At 42.9% G+C, this 12417-nt stretch overlaps 1 protein-coding gene across 4 annotated transcripts in view; it reads right to left on the bottom strand.

Annotated features, from left to right (window-relative positions):
• LOC140734682 (V-type proton ATPase 116 kDa subunit a 4-like) overlaps positions 1–12417 on the bottom strand; it is a 78604-nt gene that overhangs the window by 63438 nt on the left and 2749 nt on the right. For 2 of the 4 annotated variants that reach the window (XM_073058974.1, XM_073058971.1), the window contains exons 2-3: positions 9399–9573; positions 125–253 (exon numbers count right to left, since the gene is read on the bottom strand). In XM_073058974.1, the coding sequence (XP_072915075.1) occupies positions 125–241 (117 nt within the window). In that variant the 5' untranslated portion in view covers positions 242–253; positions 9399–9573. Of the gene's footprint in view, positions 1–124; positions 254–9398; positions 9652–12417 lie in introns of all 4 variants that reach the window. The other 2 variants (XM_073058972.1, XM_073058973.1) reach the window with 2 other exon arrangements.

Genomic DNA, 12417 nt, shown 5'->3' with positions numbered 1-12417 from the left:
AGCTGATACCAGGCAGTCAGGCTGTTGGAGAAGTGGGAACAGTAAATACTCAAGCTTGCCAGCGATGCCCCTTGCCCACAATAGATCTTGAAAAAATGAGAGCCTGCGGTTAATGGCTACTCACATCACGGAACTGCATGAAGCCCAACTCTCCCAGCTCAGAAATGCAGCAGTAGGCAGCCTCCACTTGCAGGAATAGTTGGGTCAGACACATCTCCTCACTTCGGAACAATGATGCCATCCTGCCGTTTCACTGAGGAAAATTTAAAGAATGCAATAAGTAAACGCAATTTAGGGGGGAAAAATTGATCTATTTTAGCTGCAAGAGGGAAAATAATTCAAGATTATTGTCTTTCTTCAGTATGTAAGTGTAAAGGAGAACAAAATGATTGTTACTGCAGATCCAAAGGAGGGAAAAAACCCACAATAATTAAATAGAAAAATTATAACCATAAAAATATTAAAAAAACAATGCACATGTAACTGAGCGTGGCTGTAAATATACAAGATTAGCTTATATACATAGATTGCATGTCCAAAAAGTGACCTAAGTGCAGGAGTATCCATGCATAGGTTGACTGACAGGAAATTATAACATGGCAAAGTGACTTTTGGCAAGACGAATGCTTCTCTGTAATAGCAGGGTATATCCTATCAAAAAGGCGACTCTCCACATTATAGTTTGCAGTTTTGCTTGATGAGCCTGATGCAGGATTTTAATCAAAAATGTCAAAAATTCCTTTCCATCAGTAAAGATCGTTCAATCTACTGTTCTTCCAAATGTAAGCATCTGCTGTCTCTTGATTCCACCAAGTGCCTTTCACTGCAATCTCCATAAAACTCATTTAAAAGGACCTCCACCTTAAATAGCTTCTTACTGTTGCCACCACATGCCACTGAGGGGGGGGGGGCTACTGGACTCAACACCAAGCAGTGACTTGGTGGGGGCAGATAAACCACTGGGGGAGGGGGGGGTGGTCACATTCCAAAATCTGGAGATGCTCAATGTCATGGGAACTCAAGATCACATGAGGGCATCATAACATGAATTATAGAAAATTTATCTTTAGGAGCCTTTTAGAGAAAAAGAACAGCCTACTGTATCCCACATCCCAGTACCTGGTCTATGTCCATGCGGGTCACAATCCTATAGCTTCTCTTCCACTACCCTTTCAGGCAGCATGTTCTAACCCATTGTCTAAACCTTTCCTCATCTTCATCTAATCCCTGTATTAATTACTTTGAGTCTATGCCCCTGGTTCTGACTCCTCTGCCAAACAAAATTGATCTTTAATCCCCTTCCATAGGCCTCTAATGATTTTAGACCCCTCAATGTCCCACAGCCACCTCTGTCCCAGCTGATCTGAGACTTATCCAATCTTTCCTCATTGCTACCAATTTCCAGTCCAGGCAACATCCTTGTTAATCTCCTCCACTCCCTCTCCAATCACAGGGTGGTAAATAGGAAAATCATGGAGTAACAGAGGCAATAAGGAGAGGTAGGCTCAAGAGCCAGGGAATAGGGACGACCAGAGGAATGGAGGATCATCTGGAAAAGGAATGTAGATTGGAGACTGAATGGGGAATGTGGGAAAACAGGGGATAGGTGGCTGGAGAAAGAGAGAGAGAGAGAGATGGAAACTGGAGAGTATTGATTCAAAGGAAGGATAATAGCTCAGGAATGAGATCATGGGAAGATAGAGGCTCAGCTTGTGTCAAATAACACTTAGTATGGGGAAGGGAGACTAGTAAAAGAAGCTTGGATATAGAGAGAGATTGAGGCACGGGATGTGTCTGGAAACCAGAATTCCCTGCAAAGGCTAAAGAGCAACACCAAGGAGATTGATGCAAAGAGCAGAGAGAGCAGCCTTTGAACAGGAGACCTGGATAAATGGTGAAAAATCATCATTACAGGTGGATGAAGAACAAGACAGAGACAAAGGATTCTCACTGAAGAAAACACATGGGAAGAGGAGAGGAATACTCTTGAACCGTATGCTGTAAGACCAAGTATTGAGTTACAGTCTAAACAAGAATGATAAGGGAATGAAACTGGCCTGCACAATCCAACTTTGACTTGTAAAGTCCAAGGTCAGACAGGCTCAACTTCCAAACAAAACTGCAGTCCGTACAGCTCAGGAGATTGAAAGAGCACATTAGGGAACATAACACAATACAATGGGCGCAGAGAATATTTCAAGACAAATATTAATTAGGAAAAGGGTTTACCACTACTTACAGGTCAGATATCAGGGCTTTACACCTTATGAATGAGTTACTGCATCATTGTTGGTTATTTCATTAAACTTAGCATTACTATTAGTAATCAGTTCAAAGTCAAAGCATTACCATTCATTACCTCCCTCTTTACCTGCTCACTAACAGGTTCCCAAATCTTTTTATACAACAGGACACACTACACCACCACACAATAAAGGCAACAATACTGGCCGAAGTCATGTGACTGATGTCATGTGATGAGGCACCACCTGCTTGCCTATCATGTGACTAAACATTCAAGGGTCCAGCCTATCAGCCATGCCAATACTAATCTTTGTTCCAATGTCTAGATATTGTTCATTAGGGATTTTGTGACTGCTGCTTAAAGAAACCTGATTGAAACTTACAGCATGTAATTTATCTGCTGTGTTAGAAATAGCGGGTAAAAATGGAAGTAATTGTTTCTTTGTTTACTAGGAAGTGTTCTCTGGGCTGCATTAGAAAAATGAGAGCAACACACACAAAATGCTGCAGGAACTCAGCAGGTCAGGCAGCATCAATGGAAAAGAATACAGTCGACATTTTGGGTCGAAACCCTTTGGCAGTCCTATATGACTATACCCTTTTCCATAGATGCTGCCAGGCCTGCTGAGTTCCTGCAGCATTTTGTATGTGTTGCATTAGCGCTGGACTTTGGAGCTAAGGCTCCCGAGTTTGAATCCAGCCGGCTCCCTTGCACGCTTTCCATCCGTGCTGGGTTGAGCGCCGAGCAAGCAACGGCCTCGTAAAAACAAGAAAGCCCGCTAAAAAAAACGCTGTCATGACGGCGTCCCGATGACTCCGTTCAGAGTTAAGGGCTTTCTTCTTCAGAGCGATAGATGTTATGTTTATGGATCTTAGTAAGGCTTTTAACAAGGCTCCCCATGGTAGGCTCATTCAGGAACTCAGGAAGCATGGGATTCAGGCAAACCTGGCTGCATGGATTCAGAATTGGCTTGACAATTGAAGGCAGAGGGTGATGGTGGATGAGACGTGTTCTGTCTTGTGGTCCATGATTAGTGGTGTTCTACAGGAATCTGTCTAGAACCCCTACTCTTTGTGATTTGGATGAAGAAGAGGAAGGGTGGGTTAGTAAGTTTGCAGATGACATGATGGTTGTGGAGAGTGTAGAAGATTGTCATCAGTTAGCAAGACAGAACAGAGAGCTAGGCTGAGAAATATTAGATGGAGTTCAATCTGGAGAAGTGTGAAGTGATGCACTTTGGAAGGTAGAACTTAAAGGCACAGTACATGGGGCTTTGTACAAGGCTGGGTTTTTAGCAGTGTGGAGATACAAAGGGATCTTGGTGTCCACGTCCATCAATCCCTCAAGGTTGCCATGCAGTTTGTTAGGGTAGTTAAGAAGGTGTATGGTGTGCTGCCCTTCATTAGTCATGGGATTGAGTTCAAGAGCCTTGAGATAATGTTACAGCTCTATAAAACTCTGATTAGAACGCACTTGGAGTTCAGCTCTGTTCACCTCATTACAGGAAGATTTGTGGAAGCTTAGAGAGGATGGACAGGGGATTTACCCAAAACGTTGAGTGGATTAGGGATCATGTTAGGAGAACATGAGCTTTTCCCTTTGGATTGAAGGAGAATGAGGGATGATTTGTTAGAGGTGTTAACATGATTAATGACATAGAGAGAGTGGACAGCAAACACCTCACTCCTACTGAGGCAATACAAGGGAGCATAGTTTTAATGAGATTGCAGGAATGTATAGGGGGGATTTTAGAGGCAAGTATTTTACGCAGAGAGTGGTATGAGTGTGGAATGCCCTGCTAGAGGTGGTAGAAGAGGCAGATACATTAGGACATTGAAGAGACACTTACATAGGGACATGGATGAAAGGAAAACGGTGGGTTAATTGGGAGGGAAGGGCTAAATTCATCTCGGAGCAGGTTAAAAGGTCAGCACAACATTGTGGGCCAAATGGCCTGTATTGTGTTGTACTGTTATATACTCTGTGAAGGAGAAGGCCTTCAAGCAGGGGAGAGCACCACCACCTAAAGATGCCCTACTAGGTTACACGCATCTAGATTTGGAAAAATATCACTAATTGTAGAGTGAGAGCTCCTTCACCTAAAGGACTGCAGTAATCAATAAATGCTAGTGACATATGGTTCTTTAAGGCTGCTAGAGCCAGAGGTGAAAGTGAGGATAAGCTCCCACTACCTATTAAATGCTCTCAATGGTACATGTCTCAAATAGCTTCAACTAAGTCCAGCTCCTGGCTTTCACATGTGGCCTAGCTACTAAGCCTGGCGGAACCATTTCGACGGACAGGAGAAGGGGCAAAGGCTGGTTTCTGGCACCTTAAAACCAGTCACTTCAGGCAGATGGGGCTTGTCAGCCGTGGTTGGCAGCTCATCTAGGAGAAGGAAAACTGTGATCTCAAGCCTCCTCTGCTTTGAGGCTATACCCACTCATGGGGGAGGCTTCAGGAGTAAATCCTGAGAAAAAATCTGGCAATACCTGCGACACTGCTGGTGTCACACTGTACCAGTCTCTGCCGTTCCTTTGGACTCATCAACTGCACGGAGAGGGGGAGCCTGCTTGATGGGAAACAGCCTGCTCTCCATATCATACTGCCCTGGCTTGCATATCACGTTGACAGCTGGGATGCAACGTCCATGGTCGGCCCCAACCAACAGAGGTCTCAACATGGTAACACACCCCAAAAAAGTCAATAAATTACAAACATTCACCTTTGTGAAGACTTCTCTTTGGAAACAGGTCACAATGTTAATGGCGTTGCACTACATTAACTACGAAGAGAAATGGGTCAGGATTTATTAACCATTAATCCAAAAAAAAAAGATGCTGTTCACTATATTAGGAGGTCATGCTAAGGAACAGCATCTGTGTATACTGACCTCAGGGGCAGCAGTTTAGTTGATAATAAAAACCTTTCTTTGTGACATCAGCCTGAAGTAGCTTTGAGCAAGTTTCTACTGAAACACTCCACTGTGAAACATTATGCTCACTTTACCCACGTTTGGGCTGGATTTGATTAGATTGATCACAAGGACAGACTGAAGGCAGAGATAGCCCAAAGCTATGCCACTCTTGGTTAGACTGCAAACACTCCATGTTTGGGATTTAGCACAGGAAACATCAAATATATTTGTAACCATAACAGATTGTATCTCTGGGGAATGGACAAAGAGTGTCCCGTACACCACTATTCAAAAGGTCACAATTCTGCGTGGAAAGTGCCAGTTATTAATCCCATCTGATGGGATTTCCATGATTTTTCATGAAGTATACTTACAAGTGGACGGAAAGATATCGGTGCAGCATTTTCAGGAAAAAAATAGCAGCGAGTTTAAGGTGCTTGCTGTTACAACATATGATGGGCTCAGTGACTTGTAGCAACTAAACTACGGAGATCTGTGAATCTCCTATTTGTGGGCCTCACATGCCTCTGAGTGTAGCAGAATGGATCCAGTTCTACTCAACTTTTAAAAAATACTGCACCGTGGTGAGAAAATCAGGGTGCTGTGGAACTGCTTGCTCACACGAAGCTCACGAAGTGAACAGCGTACACGGTAATTAATAAATGAAACAGTAAACAGAACAATGAGTGCAAAACAACAGAATCGTGCAAAGAACAGGCATGTAATCTGAAGTAATACAAAAAGAAATGCTGAAGGGACAATAATGGAAGAGGTAGAATTAAGAACACGGCAGCACCACTGGGAAATAAATGTTAGAGAAGTGACTGGTTCAGAAGTCTGATTATCAGTGGGGAAGTAACTTCATGATTCTTGTTGTCCGGGCATGTAAGCTCTTGTATCTTCTCCCAGAAGGTAGAAGAATGAAAAGGGAATGGCCAGGGTGGTAGGAACCCTTGCCGATCCCGTTTGCTTCCTGAAGAAATGCATTGTAAAGATGGATGAGACGGAAGGAAGTGATGAGTTTGAGATGGATTGGGTAATGTTTATCACTCTCTGCAGGCTATGTCGGCCCAAAGGAAAGCAGTTGCAGTACCAGGCGGAGATGTAACACGTCAGGATCCTTTCTACGTTCAAGAGAATCATTGTGGAGAAGCTGAATCTTCTCATGTGCCTCTTTTCACGACAAGATATAAAGCTCACAATAGAAGTAATTTAAACTATGGGTACTTAAAAATAATTTCTTACTTTCAGAATTCAAATTCCCCTTATATGTAATTCGGCTCTACTCACTAGGTTTAATGGACCATCAATCCTCAAACCTCACTGGCTAAGGAGAGACATATAGGCTTAGGAATCAGGCAACATCTCAGAAAGAAAGTTAACAGAAAGGAAAACCCGAAGTCTTTTACTGGCATGTAAATAGTTATCAGGTAATAAGAGGCAGGGTGGGACCTTTAGGGAAAGATTAATACAGTCTTCTGGAATCCCATGTGATCAAGAGTGACTTGCTTACATTTCTAGTTTTGTGGGTTCAAAGTTAGCTAATCTTCCATAAATGGGGCAGGAGGGACCTAGTGGGGCAAACAAGTGGGAGGTTCAGGAGGTGATGAACTCTTCCTGCCACCTACACAGTCCTTTAGTGTGCTCCTGTAGCATGGCCAGGTGGTTTTCAGCACCTCCCTGGATCCTATGAGCTGTATAAGACAACCCTGATAAAGGGTCACAGCCTGAACACATTGACTGTTTATTCCCTTCCATAGATGCTGCCTGACCTGCACTTTGTGCGTGTTACTCAAAATTTCCAGCATCAGCTGAATCTCCTGTGTTTGTGTGTGTGTTAGGCAGGGAGGGTATGGAGTTTCTTGGTAAACCCTTGAATCTTTTCTCAGTAATCTTGGTATCCTCTTCGCATGACAGAGTGTGGAAAAGAGTGTATGTCTGGGGAGCCCGGTGCTGTAATGGGAAATAAGCGCCTGAGAGTAACTGGAGTGTCTGTGGTCAGGACAGTGGTTTGGGAGAGGACATCAATTTTGGTTTCCTTATTCTTTCAATGAATTTGTAGAGACAACATTAGTTTTACATGGAGCTTAGAAAAAGAGGGGTATGGGTAATCCTAGGGAATTTCTAAAGTAAGTACATGTTCGGCACAGTTTTGTGGGCCAAAGGGCCTGTATTGTGCTGTAGGTTTTCTATGTCTCTATATCTTTGCAGGGTCTTGAGATGTCTGCTAGTCCAGGTGAGAGAAATATATAAGAGGGCAGAGGTCATCACTGCCCAGGAGCTTCATGAATTTTGTTTTTGGTTTGAGGTTTTGATCTCAACCGCAATTTTCCTCAGTCATCTGAAAGCTTAGCTGGTGTCTTGATGACGAGATTCATTGTTGACATCTACCTACAAACCCAGGGAAGTGATCCAAATTTCCTAAGGTATGTTTCAGAAGGCAGCAGGGTACACTGAAGGCCCATCTAGTATGGACAAGGTTACACTGTATACCCCATCTGTCTTCAGTAGCTGGAGTAGAGAAAACACAAAATGTTAGAGGGTAAAATAGGTGGCATTTTCAAAGTTACGCACACAAAATGCTGGAGTAACTCAGCAGGTCAGGCTGCATCTATAGAAAGGAATAAAGAGTCTATGTTCCAGGCTGAAACCCTTCATGAGTCCTGATGAAGGGCCTTGGCCCAAAACATCTCTCTTAGGGAGAGGAGGACATGCCCAGCCTGTCCTCTTGCTCTGCATTTCACAATTACAAAGCTGTTTTCTCTCGTTTTTTCTTGTCTCTGTACTCTCTCTCATGCACCCACTCATCGGGCAAACATGTTTGCTCGAGAGATTCTGCAGATGCTGGAAATCTAGAGGAATAAACACAAAATGATCCACATGGTCACGGGGAGAACGTACAAACTCCTTACAACGCTGGGAATTGAATCCCAAAACCCCAATCATTGGCTCTGTAAAAGCGTTATGCTGACCTCTTCACTACCGTAGCCCCTTCCCCCAACAAGATCCTTTTGACTTCCTTTCCATTATGAAGGGTCTCCAACTGAATTATTGATACTAATTCGCTTCCCACAAATGCAGCCTGACCTGTTGTTGGCACTTGCCGTTCTTCAGCAGCTGTCCATTTTGCAGTGCCACCAAGCTCAGGAATGAACATACGATGGATGACCAGATTTTGGAGAAAGGACACTGAGACTTCTCCATAAAAGACGTGGGGCTTCAATTAATGATATTATGAGTACTTGTTTCTGGTTTGGTAACCAAAAGATACAAATTTAAGCCAATAGACAAAAACAAGTTGTGAATTCTTCTTGTACACAGTGAGTTGTTAAGGTCTGAGGAAGATTGAAGTAAATTCTGTTGCAATTCTCTGAAATTAATGGATAAGAAGAAATTGGCAAATGAAAGGAAAACAGCAGGGTATGCAGCCAACAAAAAGGCTTTTTGAAAAATTGCACAGCTGACCCAAAGAACTCCCTTTACATTATACAGCTCCAAGACTATTGGTAGTCTTCTACAGCTCTGTAATACACCAATGTAATCGATTTCTGTAATGACTGGGTATTTACATTGGAGCAAATGCACAGAGGGCTGACTTCTTTCTCAATTTGGTGCTATTTTCAGTCTCTCAGTTCCCACAACTCTCATTTAAACGTCACTGGCTGTAATTGTAGAATGCAATACGGTCTTTGTTCTCTCATAACTAGGAGAGTGAACGTGCTTTTGATTCTTAAACCACTACTAGAACGGAGCTGGGAGGAGTTATAGGAAAGTTAAGACTGTACCCTGGTACGGCAGGCAGACTAAAGCACTGATGTGTAGGGTCACTAACCTGCGCAATGTACTGCACATTCTCAGTATTTGTATAGTCAGCAGTTGCTGACATTCATGCAAGGTTCATTCATCTAGCACGTAACCTGCATTGCTCTGGCAAACTAATGGGAAACGCTCTACGAACACAGTCACACTATGTTCAGATCGAAATGTGTTCGATGGCATAACACAAGCTCAGCATTTGTCTCCCCTGAAATGGGACCCTCCCTCAATTTGTGAAGCTCTTTAAAATATGCAGAAATGGAATAAAAGTAATATATCATCATGAAAATGTACTTTGTTCAGCTCCTAGAAATAAAGTCACACAAAAGACTTACAAATTTAGTAAAAGGCTAATTTCACATGTGTGAAAAATACAAAGAATTGTTCATTGAAAATCAGAAGAGAAAGTTGTTAACTCACAGTGTGGAGAACCTTTTCTTATTCCTTCGATGAGTCCCAATCCACCTGCCGTGTAGCCGGGACAATTGCTGATCCGAAGGCTTTCGAGAGCAGCCCAGTCCTACGTGCAATGCCTGATGTGTGGGCTGTGGGTAGGGAGCAGTGGGAGTTGGCTGCTGCTATATCATTCACAGTGCTGTAGGGAGGGAGACAGGTCTGCGGCAGTCACTGTACAGCCAGGCCAGTTTGCTTTCACATCAACAACCACACCTACCTGTGAAGTTAGCAACCACACACAGTAACCCACCCCCAACCCAAAGCAGTCTCGAGGAAGAAAATCTTACGTTTACTTGGTGTCTTTCACAACCTCAGAAGTTATTGAAATACAATCCTCACAATGAAGTACTTTGAATTACAGTCATTCCTAAAACACAATTGCTAATATCCATACATACTTCAAAAAGGGAAAGTAGGTAATAAAATTGGTTTAAATATAATTACTGGGCAAAAAACTAAGGTGAGCATCCTACTCATCAATGGGCAGTGTTTTGGGCTCTTTTACATCCTGCTGATAGGGAAGCAAAGGGCTCTAAAACTGCCCAACGCATCACCAGCATCAATCTACCCATCATCAAGGACATGTATACAGAAATCCCTACTTGTACATAGTTCTTTCCTTTTGCTTGTTTTTTCTTTCCACTCTTTTCTATAAGTGTATACCCCAGATAAATACTTTGTGGAGATTTTGTGATATATATGATTATATGATGTATATGTATAATGTCTGAAATACATCTTATGGAAATGTTTGTTTGATGAACTTCAATAAAAAAAATAAATTACAATAAAAAAGAAAAAGGCCAGCAAAATCATGGAGGATCCCACCCACCCTGCTCATGGACTGTTTGTCCCACTCCCAGCGGGAGGAGGCTACATAGTATCGCTGCTGGGACCACTGGACTCAAAAAGTTACTTCCCCCAAGCCGTCAGTCTGATCAACACCCATTAACCCACCCCACCACCACTACTTTATAATTTGCTATCAGAATCACCCTATGTACAGATACTCCTGTGCATCACTCAATGTACATATAATCATTCTATGTATATAAGCTAATCTTATGTACTTCTATTTATTGTGCTCTTTATGCTTAGAGTGTTTTTATGCTGCATGGGATCTGGAGTAACAATCATTTTGTTCTCCTTTACACTTACGCACTGCTGAATGACAATAAACAAGCTTGAATCTGGAGATTACTCTGACAGTGCAGCATTCCACCATTTCACACTAGAGGGCCAGTTCGGACTTTTATACTCAAGTATCAATGTACTTATAACCTTTAATCACTATCCACCAACTGGTTGCCCGATCAGCTAAAGGTTTTGTCTGTTCTTTTGTGGTCTGTTTAAGATTCTAGTATTATCTCCCTATGTATAAATGTCTTCCAGCATCAATTACTTTGACAAAGGTAAAAAGTACCATTGTCAGAATCTTAAACAAAAACTACAATATCAGGCTGCCACTGAGGAAAGTGAAACATTATTAAAATCTTGATATATTACATTGTCCTCAGAACTCTTGACAAAGAGTTAAAGCTGATAGACGAGGCTGACTCATTCTTGGTCTTGGCCACTCACATTCCCACCCTTGTGCCATTCCCATGCCTGCACTTGTTTGGAGATTTACTCTGCAAACTGTAGGCTATCTCACAAAGTGGAGCATTCTGCTAGCACCAAGCTGGCCTCAGGCAGCAAGCAGCCCTTGAAGTTCCTCTCATAGCATGCTGTAATGGTATTCCTGTAAATGATTCCTTCAATTAGGAATTAACTACTTTTGAATGCCACTGATGATCAGATGCATTTGAGAGCAGTTAAAGAGAACTTAAATATTTTTAAGCTATTTATTTAAAATTTAAGAGGTGGCACCATGGTATGGCTGGTAGAATTGTTGCCTCATAGTGCCCAAGATCTGGGTTCAATCCTGACCTCAGGTGCTGCCTGTGTGGAGTTCTTGCGTTCTCCGTGTGACTGTGTATTTCTCCTGGAAGCTCCAGATCCCACGCATATTCCAAAGACGTGCAATTGGTAGACTAATTGACCAGTGCAAATTGTCCCTCCTGTGTGAGTGAGTGTTAGAATCAGTGGGGAGTTGATGAGATTGTGGGGGAGAATGTTTTTAAATTGAATTAATGTAGGATTAGTGTAAATGGTTGATTGCCCACATAGATTTAGTGGGCTGAAAGGCCTATCTGCATGCTATATATAACAATGACTCTTTGAACTTTGTGAAGAGATGCAGGGTACACATTCTTTTGGAGTGGAAGGGGAAATGAAGTCCAACGTAAGGCTGGGGTTGGATTTGCAGTGAAGACAGAGATCACTGGAAAGCTTGCTGGATCTCAAAAGGACGTGAATGTCTACGAAACTCCCCCTGACACATGGTAGGAAGCCTGTCACCATCATCAGCGCTTACACCCCAGCCGTGGCCAACCCAGACGATGTCAAGGACCAGTTCTATGAAGCACATTCAGTTATTGCCACTGTTCCCAAAGCCGACAAGCTTATCATCCTTGGTGACTTCAACGTAAGGGCAGGCTCTGACAACACCTTCTGGGATAGGGTCATCGTGAAATACGGCGTTGGCTGCTGTAACAGAAATGGTTTTCTACTGCTCCAAACATGTGCCAAACCTGGATCGTTGATCACCAACACCACATTCTGCCTTCCCACCCGTAACAGAACTTTGTGGCTACATCCCCGCTCTAAGCACTGGCATCTAATTGACAACATCATCATCAGGACAAGAGACAGGCAGGATACAAGGGTGACAAAATCGACAGGTGGTGCTATATGCTGGACAGACCACTGTTTCATTATTTCTAAACTGAACATCCATATTCAGCCCAAGAGAAGCCCACAAGGAAAGGCAGCCCCAAAATGGCTGAATGTGTCCAATCTGAAAAGCAGTAACGTAAAGCAGTCTTTTGTTGACACTCTGGAAGACCACTCAAACTTCACCCCCTGGACAATCAGAATGTGG

This window comes from Hemitrygon akajei, chromosome 10, assembly GCF_048418815.1.
Source record: "Hemitrygon akajei chromosome 10, sHemAka1.3, whole genome shotgun sequence".
Lineage (NCBI taxonomy): Eukaryota > Metazoa > Chordata > Chondrichthyes > Myliobatiformes > Dasyatidae > Hemitrygon > Hemitrygon akajei.
Note: the sequence above shows the minus strand (reverse complement) of the source record. Positions and strands in the feature narration are given on the sequence as shown.